Below are 12,486 nucleotides of genomic sequence, written 5' to 3' on the forward strand. Positions count from 1 at the left end.
ATTTAATTTTTAATCTTTAATTTTTTAGTCATAAATGGTAAAAGGGAGAAAGTGAGAGAGAGAGAGAGAGAGAGAGAGAGAGAGAAAGAGAGAGAGAGGAATTTGAATGTCAGTTATATATTTCCCAAGATACATGCTCTGACTTATTTTTTTTAATTCTTAAAATTGAAAGTCAAGTAATTCAATTGAATAACATACCTAGAAGCTAAGCACAAATTGAATTTGAAACTTGAGACTCTTCCCTTTTCCCAAATAACCAGCTCTAGAGTTCCAAATTGTCAAGATCAAGGTATTTCAATGCTAAACCATAATGACTTTCCCCAAAAGTATTGCATTTAAGAATGTTTTACTATCAAACTTAGGTAACTGGAACTTTTTTGGTGTCTCTGAAACGAGTCTCTTCGAAATTTTGCTTATTTTCCCTACATTCAACTAAACCAGAAAGGAGACACCAAATCAAACTTATGGGTAAAAACAAGTGAGAGCAAACAGAACAATGACTAATTGTGTATTAAACATTCTTCATTACTGAGAATGGTGATCCCAATACATTTTCCTGTTTCTATGCAGATTTCTTCCTAAACTGTAGTATCCTAAGGATCAAAGTTAAAACACTTTTTAGTGTTTACAACAGGTACTGTGTGTGTTTTTATCATCTCAGAAAATTTGCTGTACCCTATTTCATTTTTTTTCCTTCTCTTTGTGTTCCCATATCTACAAATTAGCTCCATACTGCATCATTGGAAGTTAAACACTAGGCTGGATAAAAGCCAAAAATTTCATTTGAGTCACCTGTTTATGGTGAACCTTCCACTACGATTTTATATGTTTCACATATTTGGATCACATCTCTGTCTTGAATATTACTTTATTCTCCCAAACATTCTTCAGGAAGACATATGTGTATGTGTGTTTACCCATATGGCTAAGTGAATGCAATTTCTTTCAGAATAGCCCCTGCTTGTACCATATGATAGAAAAGTCACACTTTACCTCTGTATAAAGCTCCACTTTGGTTATAATTTCTTCCTGTAACTCTTCTTCAAATCTGTGTTTGTGCAGCTTTGTCATAGAAATAATTTCTGACAATACATCTTTAGTTATTTCTGTAAATCCTTTTAATTTCTCGGTGTTTGCACAAAGTATTTGAAGTTAATAAATACTGCTAAGAAATACCCTAGATAAAAACATTGTCATATTATAATCTTTAATTTATCAGTCACCATTTGTAAAGAATCTGTCTGAAAATTGCTGTATTAATGAAAAAAATAATTTAAATTTAATGTATTTTAAAAATTTATGTCTATAAATATTAACTGAATCTTCAGAAATGTGAAGTGACATTATTGACATTTGAGTCCATGGCTGATTCTTTGTGGCCAAAGCTCAGAGTTGATGTATATATACTTGACCCTCAAAACTCTTTGAGAACTTTATTCTGTAACTGATCAACTGGAGATTTTATAGTAATGTATCTATTTTTAAATAATAATTATGCTCAATTTATAGAACTTTTAAAAGTCATCACTATTTTCTTTATTTAGAATAATAGAAGAAAAAAAATGAGACCCAATCTCAACTGATAAGAATATACTTGTCTAGTTTCCAAGTCCATATACAAAACAGTACTTGGAATGTTATCATTAATAGAATTTTAAAACATACAAAAATGAAAATATATTTCCAAACTACAGATGATCCATTTTGACTTTATATTTGGATTCAAGATCAGAGGCTTAGATTATGGGTCATCACTATAATGTGTAATTAAAAAACAAATTGTACTAGTGTGCTTGATACTTCAAAATCAGGGAAATATTTGAGTACCAGAACAAGTCAGAGAACTTTGACTTTTATGTAAATGGTTAGAAGGAAATACACATTTTTTATATTTCAAAACCTCATCAGTGAAGTTACAAGGTAAATATTTCAAAAAATTAGAAGCCATGGATAGTTCATCAAAATCTAAATTCAAACGCCTGATAAACTTCAGAATCCTGATGTTTCTCCTCCTTTTGGAATGGGAAAGTCAAGACATCAGGGTCATAGTCGATCTCTAAGGTTTTCTCTCCTTTCAGGACTAAAGTAGTCCAGCGTTAGCATAATCAGAGCCTGTGTGTCCATAGGCTCTTCCCCGAGGCCCTCATGTCTCTTTGGATTCATGCTCTACACCAGAACACACACCATTATGATGTAAAAAATGATAAAGCAGCATCTGGAAAGCTAAAATGTTGTAAAAACCTTAAATTACATTTTATTCCTCAGGCTTAAAACACAAATTGAGAATTATTCAAATTAAATTTACTTTCTTCCCATACCTCAAAAATGAAATATGATAGCGCAGGGCAGCTGTGACATGAGGCAAAATTCAAAATTTTGCACATGGGTAGAATTACACAAAATGTCATGTGACTTTTGGAAACACTAGATCATGAAAAAAAAAATTAAAGTGCAAAGAAAAATTTTCCCATCAAATAATTTGCATTTCATGAATTTAGAAATTCTAGTTTAACTGAATATACAGATGGGCTCACTTAGAAAATCGGACTTATTATGCTATGAATATTTACTTCGAGATCAAGAGCAACACACAAAAACAAAACATTACCCAAAACAATTTGAAAAACAAAAATCCCCAAGAAATATTAAGAAAATTAGATTGTTTAGGAAAATATTAAAACAAATAGACTTATGCATTACATATTTAGTTAAGCAGTAACATCACTGTTTATGATTTCATGACATTCTTCCATAATATAATATTTTATGTAAAATGTATGTAAATATATATTTATAAGTTAATGGAATTAGAAAATTAGTGTCTACAAACATGTATGGAGCAGAATCCTTTGCAGTGGGTAAAGCAGTTTTACAGATGCTTGATCCTCACAACAGCCCTGTGAGGTAGGCAGGGAAGTCAGTCCATTTCTATCTTGCACTTTTGGACCCTGAATTTCAGAGACATTCAGGCATGTGTCCAATGATAATAAGTGTGAAACTCCTACTTTTTGTGCCCAGTCCTACATATTCCTCTGTAGACATCAAACATGTAAGGACTGATAAGTCTGAACCCGTGTAAAGAATAAGTCAACCATGAGTCTATGTTTATGCTACTTGAAGGATAGTCCTTTTAGACTTTGATAACATGTGAGGTACATATTTTTGATGACTGTCTATGATGAAAATGGAAAATGAATTAAGACTGAAGCAAAAATTTTGGCTGATTTCAGTTTTCTAAAATAAAGGGAAAAAAAATAAAAAGTTCCTCAACATTTTGTAAAGGATAAGGTTTGTATCTATTTATAAAATAAATCTTTCCCTGACGTATCAGATTTTCAGAGTATACCTTCAACAATTCATTCTATTTATTAAAAAAAATGGGGGGGAGGATCTCCTGTTAAAATAAAGGAGGGCAGACGAGACAGAGACTATTGTCTCCTGCTCAGTACGGTGCATGTCTGGTACACCGAAGTTGCATACTTTATAGTGCAGGCAGCAAATCCCCATGCTCCATCAATTTTGTATGGAGAAAAGAAGTGGGGAAGGGCAGAGGGAAATGGTACAAGTCCATGACAGAATGGTCTGGTAGAGGGGGAACACCGTATGCAATTTAAACACAAGACAAGGCTAATGGGATCTGTCACAACAGTGTGTGGCTCTCAAGACTCCACTCAATAAAGTGGAAAAACAGGTCATGATTACCTTCATGAGTTTCCTTTTGCAATCCACCACCCCTAAAAGTCATAGTTGTCAGTGATTTTGAGCCCCTTTTTGTAGTTTTGCTTTAGGAAAAAAGAAATCACAAAATATTGAAACAAATATTCGTGTTTGGCTTTTTTTCAGGTATTCTTAATTAAACAGTACCACAGACTTTATTGAGCAATTGAAAATATACACAAGGACAGCAGATTTTTCTCTGCATTTTTCTTTTATATTTTGCTTTCTTCCAATTAAATAACCCAGTTTGGATTGTAGAAAGGGCACTTGTTTCTACAGGAGCTGTGTACAGCTTGCTCAGTTCAAGTACTGTTTCCATGGTTATGCTTTGTCATTGCTGAGGTTATGTCTCCACTTGCTGAGGAAGCAGATTCCACAAGGTTTTAAGAATTGGCCCCCTAAGTTGTTCTTTCAGAATCTATTTCTCCATAGAGTTCAGCTAACTTTTTAAACTCAGGCCCCCAGTCTCCAAGGTACTGATAATCCTGGTCTGATTGTGTCGTTGCTGAATCCAGTGAGCTGATAGATCCAGCTTCTGATCTCTGACCCTCATAGGCATAAGTCTGAAGAGAATCATATGGAGGAACACTGGGATCTAGGTCTGCTTCTGCCAGTCTTTGCTTTATGAACTCCTGAACATCTATAATTTCCAGGGTGGACAGTGTCTGGTGCCTGGGAGTGAGCTTCACTTCAGGTCGGATGTCCCTCCGGTATTTGAGCTCCTCAGCTGCAGAAGGGTTCCTCAATGCGGTGATGTCAAAGGCCTCAGTGTCTTCCTCCCCGCCTCCCTCATCATCATAGGTGACCACATTCTCTCGCACATCCTCTTCTGAAATGATCAATGGCTCTTTTTTGCTGCGCCTCAAGGTGATAAAAAGTACTACAATTGCTGAAGAAGAATGGAAAAAGGATAAACAGTTAGGGGAAAGGAAAATTCGTGGAGATCTGACATCAGCAATTTACTATGCCTGTCACCACACTCTAGCACTCGGCTGGCACTGCATCACAGCATTCACCTGTGCATCCTGAATAACACCTCAAGGTATTTTAATGCCCTAAGAATGTAACAAAATGATCATCCCCATGGAACATTGTGAATTGCAGATCTTATTTCATCAGGCTTAGGAACTCAGGTTTCTTGAATCAGACTACTGAAAAACTATTCTGTGTCTAATGTGACAGAAACAAATGGTGGACAAATAATTGAATTTTGAATTAAAAAAAATAACATAATGTGTTTGTCTATCAATAGATACTTAATCATTTTAGGTGAAGACGCCAAAGACAGGATGTATTGAGTTCCTTTAAAATTCAAAGAAGGGGCCCCCTCTACTTTTACCCTTTGATATTTGATGTCTTGCTAAAGAGTAAAGAAATAATATTGTATAAGGCTGATCTCCCTTGTTCAGTACCTTTTATTGTATCAGACAATAAAAATGCATTTACCCTATCAAGTTGCAAAAGAATGTTACTTTATTTGGACACAACATAAATTTTATTTTCATATATTTTATATGTTTATATTGTATCTTTTTTAGTTTGTGAATGTTCTTCACATACCTTATTTATTTAATCCTCAACTTTGGCTTTACTCAATTAAACAATGAAGAAGCTGGATGCAGAAAAGTGTATTAAGATGGAAAGAATTGTTCCCATAGAGGGTAGGTGAAAGGGCTAGCACTCTGACTTCTCACACCAGAAGCAATGATATTTCCAGAACAGTGTTCTACTTTTTTTTTTTTTCAAACATATAGAATAAGGAGCTAAGTGACCTGTTGGACAGTGGTTTAGGATAGTTCTCAACAAATATGGTGGGTTAAAATTACCAGTGATGTTGCAATCACCAGATAAAGTAATAGAAATGAACCTTGGGCACTTTGCTTTGGCTAATTCTCAGGATTTTAAATCTTTCTGTTTGAGATATTAAATTCACACCAAATAGAAAGGATTATCTCACTTGAACTTTGGATACACTGTCTTCAGGCACAATAGAGTACACTACAGTCTATACACGGTTCTTTACATTGTACTAATTAAGGAAGTGCATTCAAATGCCATTTCAGATTATTAGATTCATCAAATGAAAATTAAAAAGCAGGATATTCAATTATGTGTAAATGTGAGATGATAACATATACAATACACACTATTATATATTATTATATGTTAATTAAGTAAACCTCATATAGTATTTGGCATTTATACATACCAAAATATTGCAGAAAGCACATATATGCCATATATGTCCAAAATATTATATTATTGCACTCTATATTTTTTACAGGGTGAGAGCATATACACATACTTTTATCTGCTGTGTGTGTGTGTCTATATACACACACTTTTATCTGAAATTCACATTAACTGGGTTCATTACATTTTACCTGCCAACTCCAATTATATTTAAACTTTAAAAATGTTTATTCCTTTTATTTGGGGGAAAATTACTTTTACTCAATGAAATAAATATGCATTTAATACCACTGTGTACTTTTTTCTTTAAATCCACCTCTCAGTTTTCTAAGTCAAAGCCCTAAACACATCATCAAGTAACTAACTTCATTTTATGCAGAGGTGAAGATTTATCACTTCACTGAAAATTTCTGCTCATATTTATGAATAAATGAGGAGGCTGTTCGAGATTGGATGTCTTATTTCTACAGACTACTTAATTCATTATAGTGAAAATTCTTACTTTCATTAATAAATCTAGTAATTTTATTTTATGGTGAAATGGTTAGCTGTTGATTTCAAGGAAATTTATGTACATGCATAATAGGAAAGATATAATCAATCCTATTATGGAATTATGGAGATTATTTTCATCCTTCATCAAACTTAGTGCAATGCTTCAATTCTTGTGTATGTATCATACTTGGTGAGTGAAATGTGGGGGTAATGCTATGTTTTTTATTATGATGGTTTATATTTGCTTATTCTCCAAAAGTTTTGAAAAAAAAATTCTTATCTTCTCATTCAACATATAGATGCTAGATGCTTGAACATTTTTATATTTACAGTGCACTCTTTTCTAGGTAGTTATTGCTAGTAAACAGTGATTCATAGAATTGCTACATTCCAGCTTAATATAATATCAAAACATAAATAATAACATAGACTGTCATACTCTTAAGAGAAATAGGATGTTTATTATCATCATATTAGGACCTCAGGGTATACATGGACATATGGTTCCTCTAGTCAAATCTACCCACTGAAGCAAGCTGAAACCCAGTTCACATGTGTGTTCCTGATGCACTCTCCCACTTGTTTTTAGCAGATATTTGTGGCAGTTGGCACAACGCAAATACTCTACAGACAATTCTTACGTAGATGGGCAAAAGAATAATCTTTGTGAAGGCTTTAATGAACCTTCATGAATAGTAGTAGCCTTAGTGGAAATTTATTTTAAATATTTTTTTTAAAAATCAGCTCATGGCTATTAAGAACATTAGACTACTAATTTACTTATGAATAGTTTGAACTAAATTATGTTTCAAAAAAATCATAATACCAAAGTATATTTTAAGATGATAAGTGCAGAAAATAATTACATAGGGAGATTTGACAATCATATTCTTATTTTAAAAATCTGGAACTCAAATGAAAATATTAAAATGACCCCTCCCCAATTTAATCTCTCCAATCATGCATATTATACAAAGTACCACTCATACTAGACATAGGAGCCAAAAACATACACTGGAGAAAAGTTAACTTCTTCAACAAATAGTGCTGGGAAAACTGAAAATTCATATGTAGCAGAATGAAATTGATCCCATATCTATCACCCTGAATAAAACTCAACACAAAGTGAATCAAAGACCTAAATATTAGACCAGAGATCCTGCACCTATTAGAAGAAAAAGTAGGCCCAACACTTCAACTTGATGGTTTGGGAACTGACTTCCTCAACAAGACTCCTAAAGTTCAAGAAGAAAAATTAAAAGTCAATAAATGGGATGGTATCAAACTAACAAGCAAATTCACAGCAAAGGAAACAATCAAGAACATGAAGAGAGAGTCTACAGAATGGGAGAAAATCTTTGCCACCTGCTCCTCAGAAGAACTAAAAAACTTAACACCAAATAAACAAACAACCCAATCAATAAATGGGAAAAGGAACTAGACACACACTTCTCAAAAGAAGAAATACAAACTATAAACAAATACATTATAAAAATATTCAATATCTCTAGCAATTAGAGAAATAAAAAATAAAACTACACTGAGATTTCCCCTCATTCTAGTCAGAGTGGCAAGAATCAAGAATAAATATTGTGAAGGATGTGGGGAAAATGTTACACTCACACATTGCAGGTGGGACTACAAATCCATGTAAGTACTGTGGAAAGCATTACGGAGATTCTTCAAAACCTAGGAAAAGAACCACCATTTTACCCACTTAGGCCACTTCTCTTATCTAAAGGAGTTAAAATCAGCATTTTACAGTGATGCAGCCACATCAATGCTTACAGCAGCACAATTTGCAATAGCCAACCCATGGAACCAACCTAGGTGCCCTTCAATAGATGAATTGATAAAGAAAATGTGATATATGCACACAATGGAATGCTACTCAGCCATATAGAATGAACTTATGACATTTGCCATTACATGGATGAACCTGGAGACTGTCATACTAAGTGAAATAAACCAATCCCCAAACACCAAAGGTCAGACATACCACTGATATGTAGATGTTAACACACAGCAAGGTTGCAGAGATGGGGAAAAAAGATGTTCAGTTGATTAGACAAAGGAGGATGCGAAAGGAAGGGAGGGGATATAGGACTAGGAAAGACAGTAAAACTAATCTGACATAACCTTTCTTTTGTATATATATGAATACAACACATACATCTGCAAGACTGGGATTCTAATTAGAATAAGATATACTCCATGTTTGTATGAATATGTCAAAACATACTCTACTGTCATGTATAACTAAAAAGAAGAAATAAAAACTGTGGGGCTGGGGATGTGGTTCAAGTGGTAACGTGCTCGCCTGGCATGTGAGGGGGGTTGGGTTCGATCCTCAGTACCACATAAAAATAAAATAAATGTATTGTGTCCATCAAAAACTAAAAATAAATATTAAAAAATATCTCCTCTCTCTCTCTCTTAAAAAAATAAAATAAAATAAAAAAACTGTGGGCTCCAGTTTCTGCTATTCAACAACAAGCTCCAAATACATCATGAAGTCCCACTCCACATTCTTTGCCATTCTTCTGATTAAAAGGGTCTATAAAAAGTGCTCTCAACAGTAAATAACGGTTCTCACAAAATGTACATGTACGGTTTAAAGTTAGGCTTTTGGTTTCCAAGCACTATTTTCAGATAAGCAATAGATTTTTGCCTAAAATTAGAACATATTTAAATTGAAAAATCACATAAAAAATGAGCATAGAAATATTTAACAGCTGAGTTTACATGATTCTTTTATCAGAAACCTCATATTCACAGGTTCAGGATTAAAAACAAGAGGATCTGAAATAGGTCACCCAAATCAGGTAATTATAAGTACAACCAATGCCAAATTTATGAACTGAAACTTATAATTAAAATATGTTTTCAATATTAAAATATTAATTTCATAATTGGTATAGCCATTAGGGTGGGATGTTATTTTAGAATTTCAGGTTGTAATGTCTTGCCAGTGTTGGTATTGCATATATTTTCCATGAAGTCTAATACATTACATTCTAATTACATTCTGTGTCTGTTGTCCAGATATTTTCTGAAAAGAATAAAACCTTACAATGCCATTAGCAATAAAAATTACTTTGTCATTAAAAATTGATTAAAACTTAAGAAAGAATTATAAAATATTTAGATAAAAGCATAAAACATATTTGAGTATTGATATAAAAATATCAAACATACCAAATAGAAAATGTGTTTTATTATTCTTGACAGAGAATATAAAATGTACAAATGTTCTAATAATTATCCTTACAAGCTAAAATATATTTTTATAAATGTTAATTAAATGAAGTATTATTCTTATGAATTATTAAAATGTTATTAGAATAACACAATTTAAAACTATATATTGATTTTTTTCAATACATTTAATTATTTATCATATTTAATGGTAATGGTTGTATGATGATAAATGAAAACAAAATTGAAGATCACAAATAACCTATCATTCAAAATTAAAAAGTTTTACCAGTGTGTCTCCCCATCATGTATAACCACAAAAATTGGAAGTTATACTCCATGTATGTAGTATATGTAAAAATATATTCTACTGTCATGTATAACTAAAAAGAACAAAGAAAAATATTTTTTAAAATAATTTATATTAAAATCATAAACTTTTATTCTCTGTGACTTCAGTTAAGAACTCTAAGGGGATCCAGTGTTCTGTTGCTGCTGTATGACTTTATTTTCTGTTTTGGATGTGTTTTTTGTGTGTGTGTTTGTGGTTTTTCTTTTTTTAATTTTATGGAGAAAAACAAAATATGTTAGAGTCTGTAAACAAGTCAGGATGGCGCCTGGCATATTGCCAGAGGGAGTGGTTTGTGAAGTAACACCAGGGAGCCATTAATTGTGGAGATTCCTTATTGGTTGACTGATGTATCTAGTTTATGCTAATTAAGATAAGCTGTGTGGAATGTATAAATACCACTCCTGTCCTACAATAAACGGCTCCTACTCCTGCTGTATCAATCTACACAAGTTGTTTGTCACCCCCGGTTAGTTTGCTGCAGCCGGACTGCGACAAAAATACATAAGGACAATAGCAGTTATGACTAATAAATAAATTTTTAAAGCCTGATTTCCCTCTTTTCCTTATGTACCATGCATTTACTATATGTTATGATTTGAATATGAGTTGTTCCCAAAGGCATGGGAGACAGTGAGGTACCAACCAGAGGTGAAATGATTAGTTTATGAGAGTTGTCAGTTAAGCAGTGGATTAATCCATTTCATCTTTTAATAACTTGAAAGTATTACTGTACTCAGTGATAATTATAAGCAGGTAGTGTATAGCTTGAAGATATAGGTCACTGGTATCACTGATTCCTTGTTCTCTCTCTGTTTTCCCAGTGGCTTAAACTGAGCCACATTTGTTGGCCATAGTCTTCCATCATTATGCTTTTCTCCACCTTAGACACAGAGCAATGGATTTGGCTGACTAAGCACTACATCTTTGAAACTAGGATCCAAAATATACTTTTCATCCTTTAAGTGGTTCTTATCAGACACTGTTTCATAGAAAGGGAAGCTGACTTAACACTGTAAAAGATCCTACCGCAGTGAAACAGCTCTTGTTATGGTGTTGCACAAATTATGCATGTTTCTGGTTGCAAACAATAATTTTTAGGTACAAATTGTTGAACTTGTGAGCAGTTTTTGACATTGAATAGATTCAGTGTGTAACACAGTGCTCTATTCCCATCAATACTCTTTCCTATGTACATTTGTGACACTGTACTTGACTAAATTTCTATCTTTCTGATTTCTTTGCTGTCCTCTCTTATCTCATCCCTCCTGACATGGCAATCACTTTGAAGTTTCACACAGCTCAGTTCTACTCTTTACTCTCTGTATTTTTTTTTTTTTTTTATTTTTGCTATGTAATTTAACCAAAATGGATTAATCCATTGCATAACTAAGGGAGAATCAGGGTATACACTCAGCAAGAGATGAATAGACAAATAGCCCTGTTTGATACTGTTCCAACTTACTCAGACATCTAAGTTATCAAAGGTATTTATCATATTTTGATATTATTCACTTTTTTTCAAATTAACTCAAAATGTGCTGATCCAATTCATGCCATGTCAGAGGAAGACTACTCCCCTGTTATTCTCTTAGCACCATGAGATTTTTTTCTTCAATTCAGTCACTGTGATCTTTTCCACTTGCCAAATTTACAATGAGACTCTCCTGTTTTAATCCAGTCTACACACCTGCAGCAAACCCCCATTTTTTTCAGATACACAATAGCATTACATTTTCTCACACATGCTTCTTATGTTCCTTCTCCTCGTCAGCCTCATTCCAACTTACTCTCTTCACCACCTATGCAAGCAGGTTACCTTCCTCCCAGGAACAAAACCTGGAATATTCTTTGTGGGAATACCCTAGTCTTAACAAAAAATACAGTGCTTTTTTTTTTTTTTTTTCACATGTGCACACTACCAAGAAAGGTCACAAATAAGTCTCTAATGGAAAGGAGGAAGTGGGGACACACTGGAAGACAAACACATATGCACTCTAAACTATGTAGAAAAAACGGCTCATATCTACCTTTATTGTTACAAAATCTGGGTGTACTATCTTACTTTCTTTTTTTTTCTTTCTTTCTTTATATTGTGTCTGTCTTAAATAAGATCTAAAAGTTTGAGATAATATCAGTTTGAAATATAGATGTGATGAGGTTTAGAATACACATCTAACATCCATTAGAATATAACAAGAGCTAATATAAAACTGGATTTTTTAATAAAATAAAATGCAATGCAAATCTCAGATTCGAGAAAATCTTACAGTATTTAATATAATATAATTGAATTTAATAAAATATATGATATTTCAGGTTACAGTGTCTTAGAATGAATATGTTAAACTCAGCTAACATTGATGATTAACTGATATTTGGGAATTACAGAAGTTTCTATAAGACTTTTATATTCTTATTTGGTTATCAGATTTACTTTATTGTATATGTCTGTGATGTAAACATGATATTTGAATATATTACTATCCAGTGACATGATAACTATTATCAAGCAAATTAACATATTCTTCATC

General features: G+C 32.9%; 1 protein-coding gene across 2 annotated transcripts in view; it reads right to left on the minus strand.

Annotated features, from left to right (window-relative positions):
* Window positions 1-406: 406 nt before the first annotated feature.
* The window catches only part of Cdh18 (cadherin 18), a 319,062-nt gene continuing 306,982 nt past the window's right edge, over window positions 407-12,486 (minus strand). Inside the window, exon 11 of one of the 2 annotated variants that reach the window (XM_046459923.2) lies at window positions 407-4,606. In XM_046459923.2, the coding sequence (XP_046315879.1) occupies window positions 4,116-4,606 (491 nt within the window). In that variant the 3' untranslated portion in view covers window positions 407-4,115. The remainder of the gene's footprint in view (window positions 4,607-12,486) is intronic. The other variant, XM_046459924.2, reaches the window with a different exon arrangement.

This window comes from Marmota monax, unplaced genomic scaffold (assembly GCF_021218885.2).
Source record: "Marmota monax isolate L192 unplaced genomic scaffold, Marmota_monax_Labrador192_F-V1.1 WCK01_AAM20220418_F8-fsc00408, whole genome shotgun sequence".
Classification (NCBI taxonomy): domain Eukaryota; kingdom Metazoa; phylum Chordata; class Mammalia; order Rodentia; family Sciuridae; genus Marmota; species Marmota monax.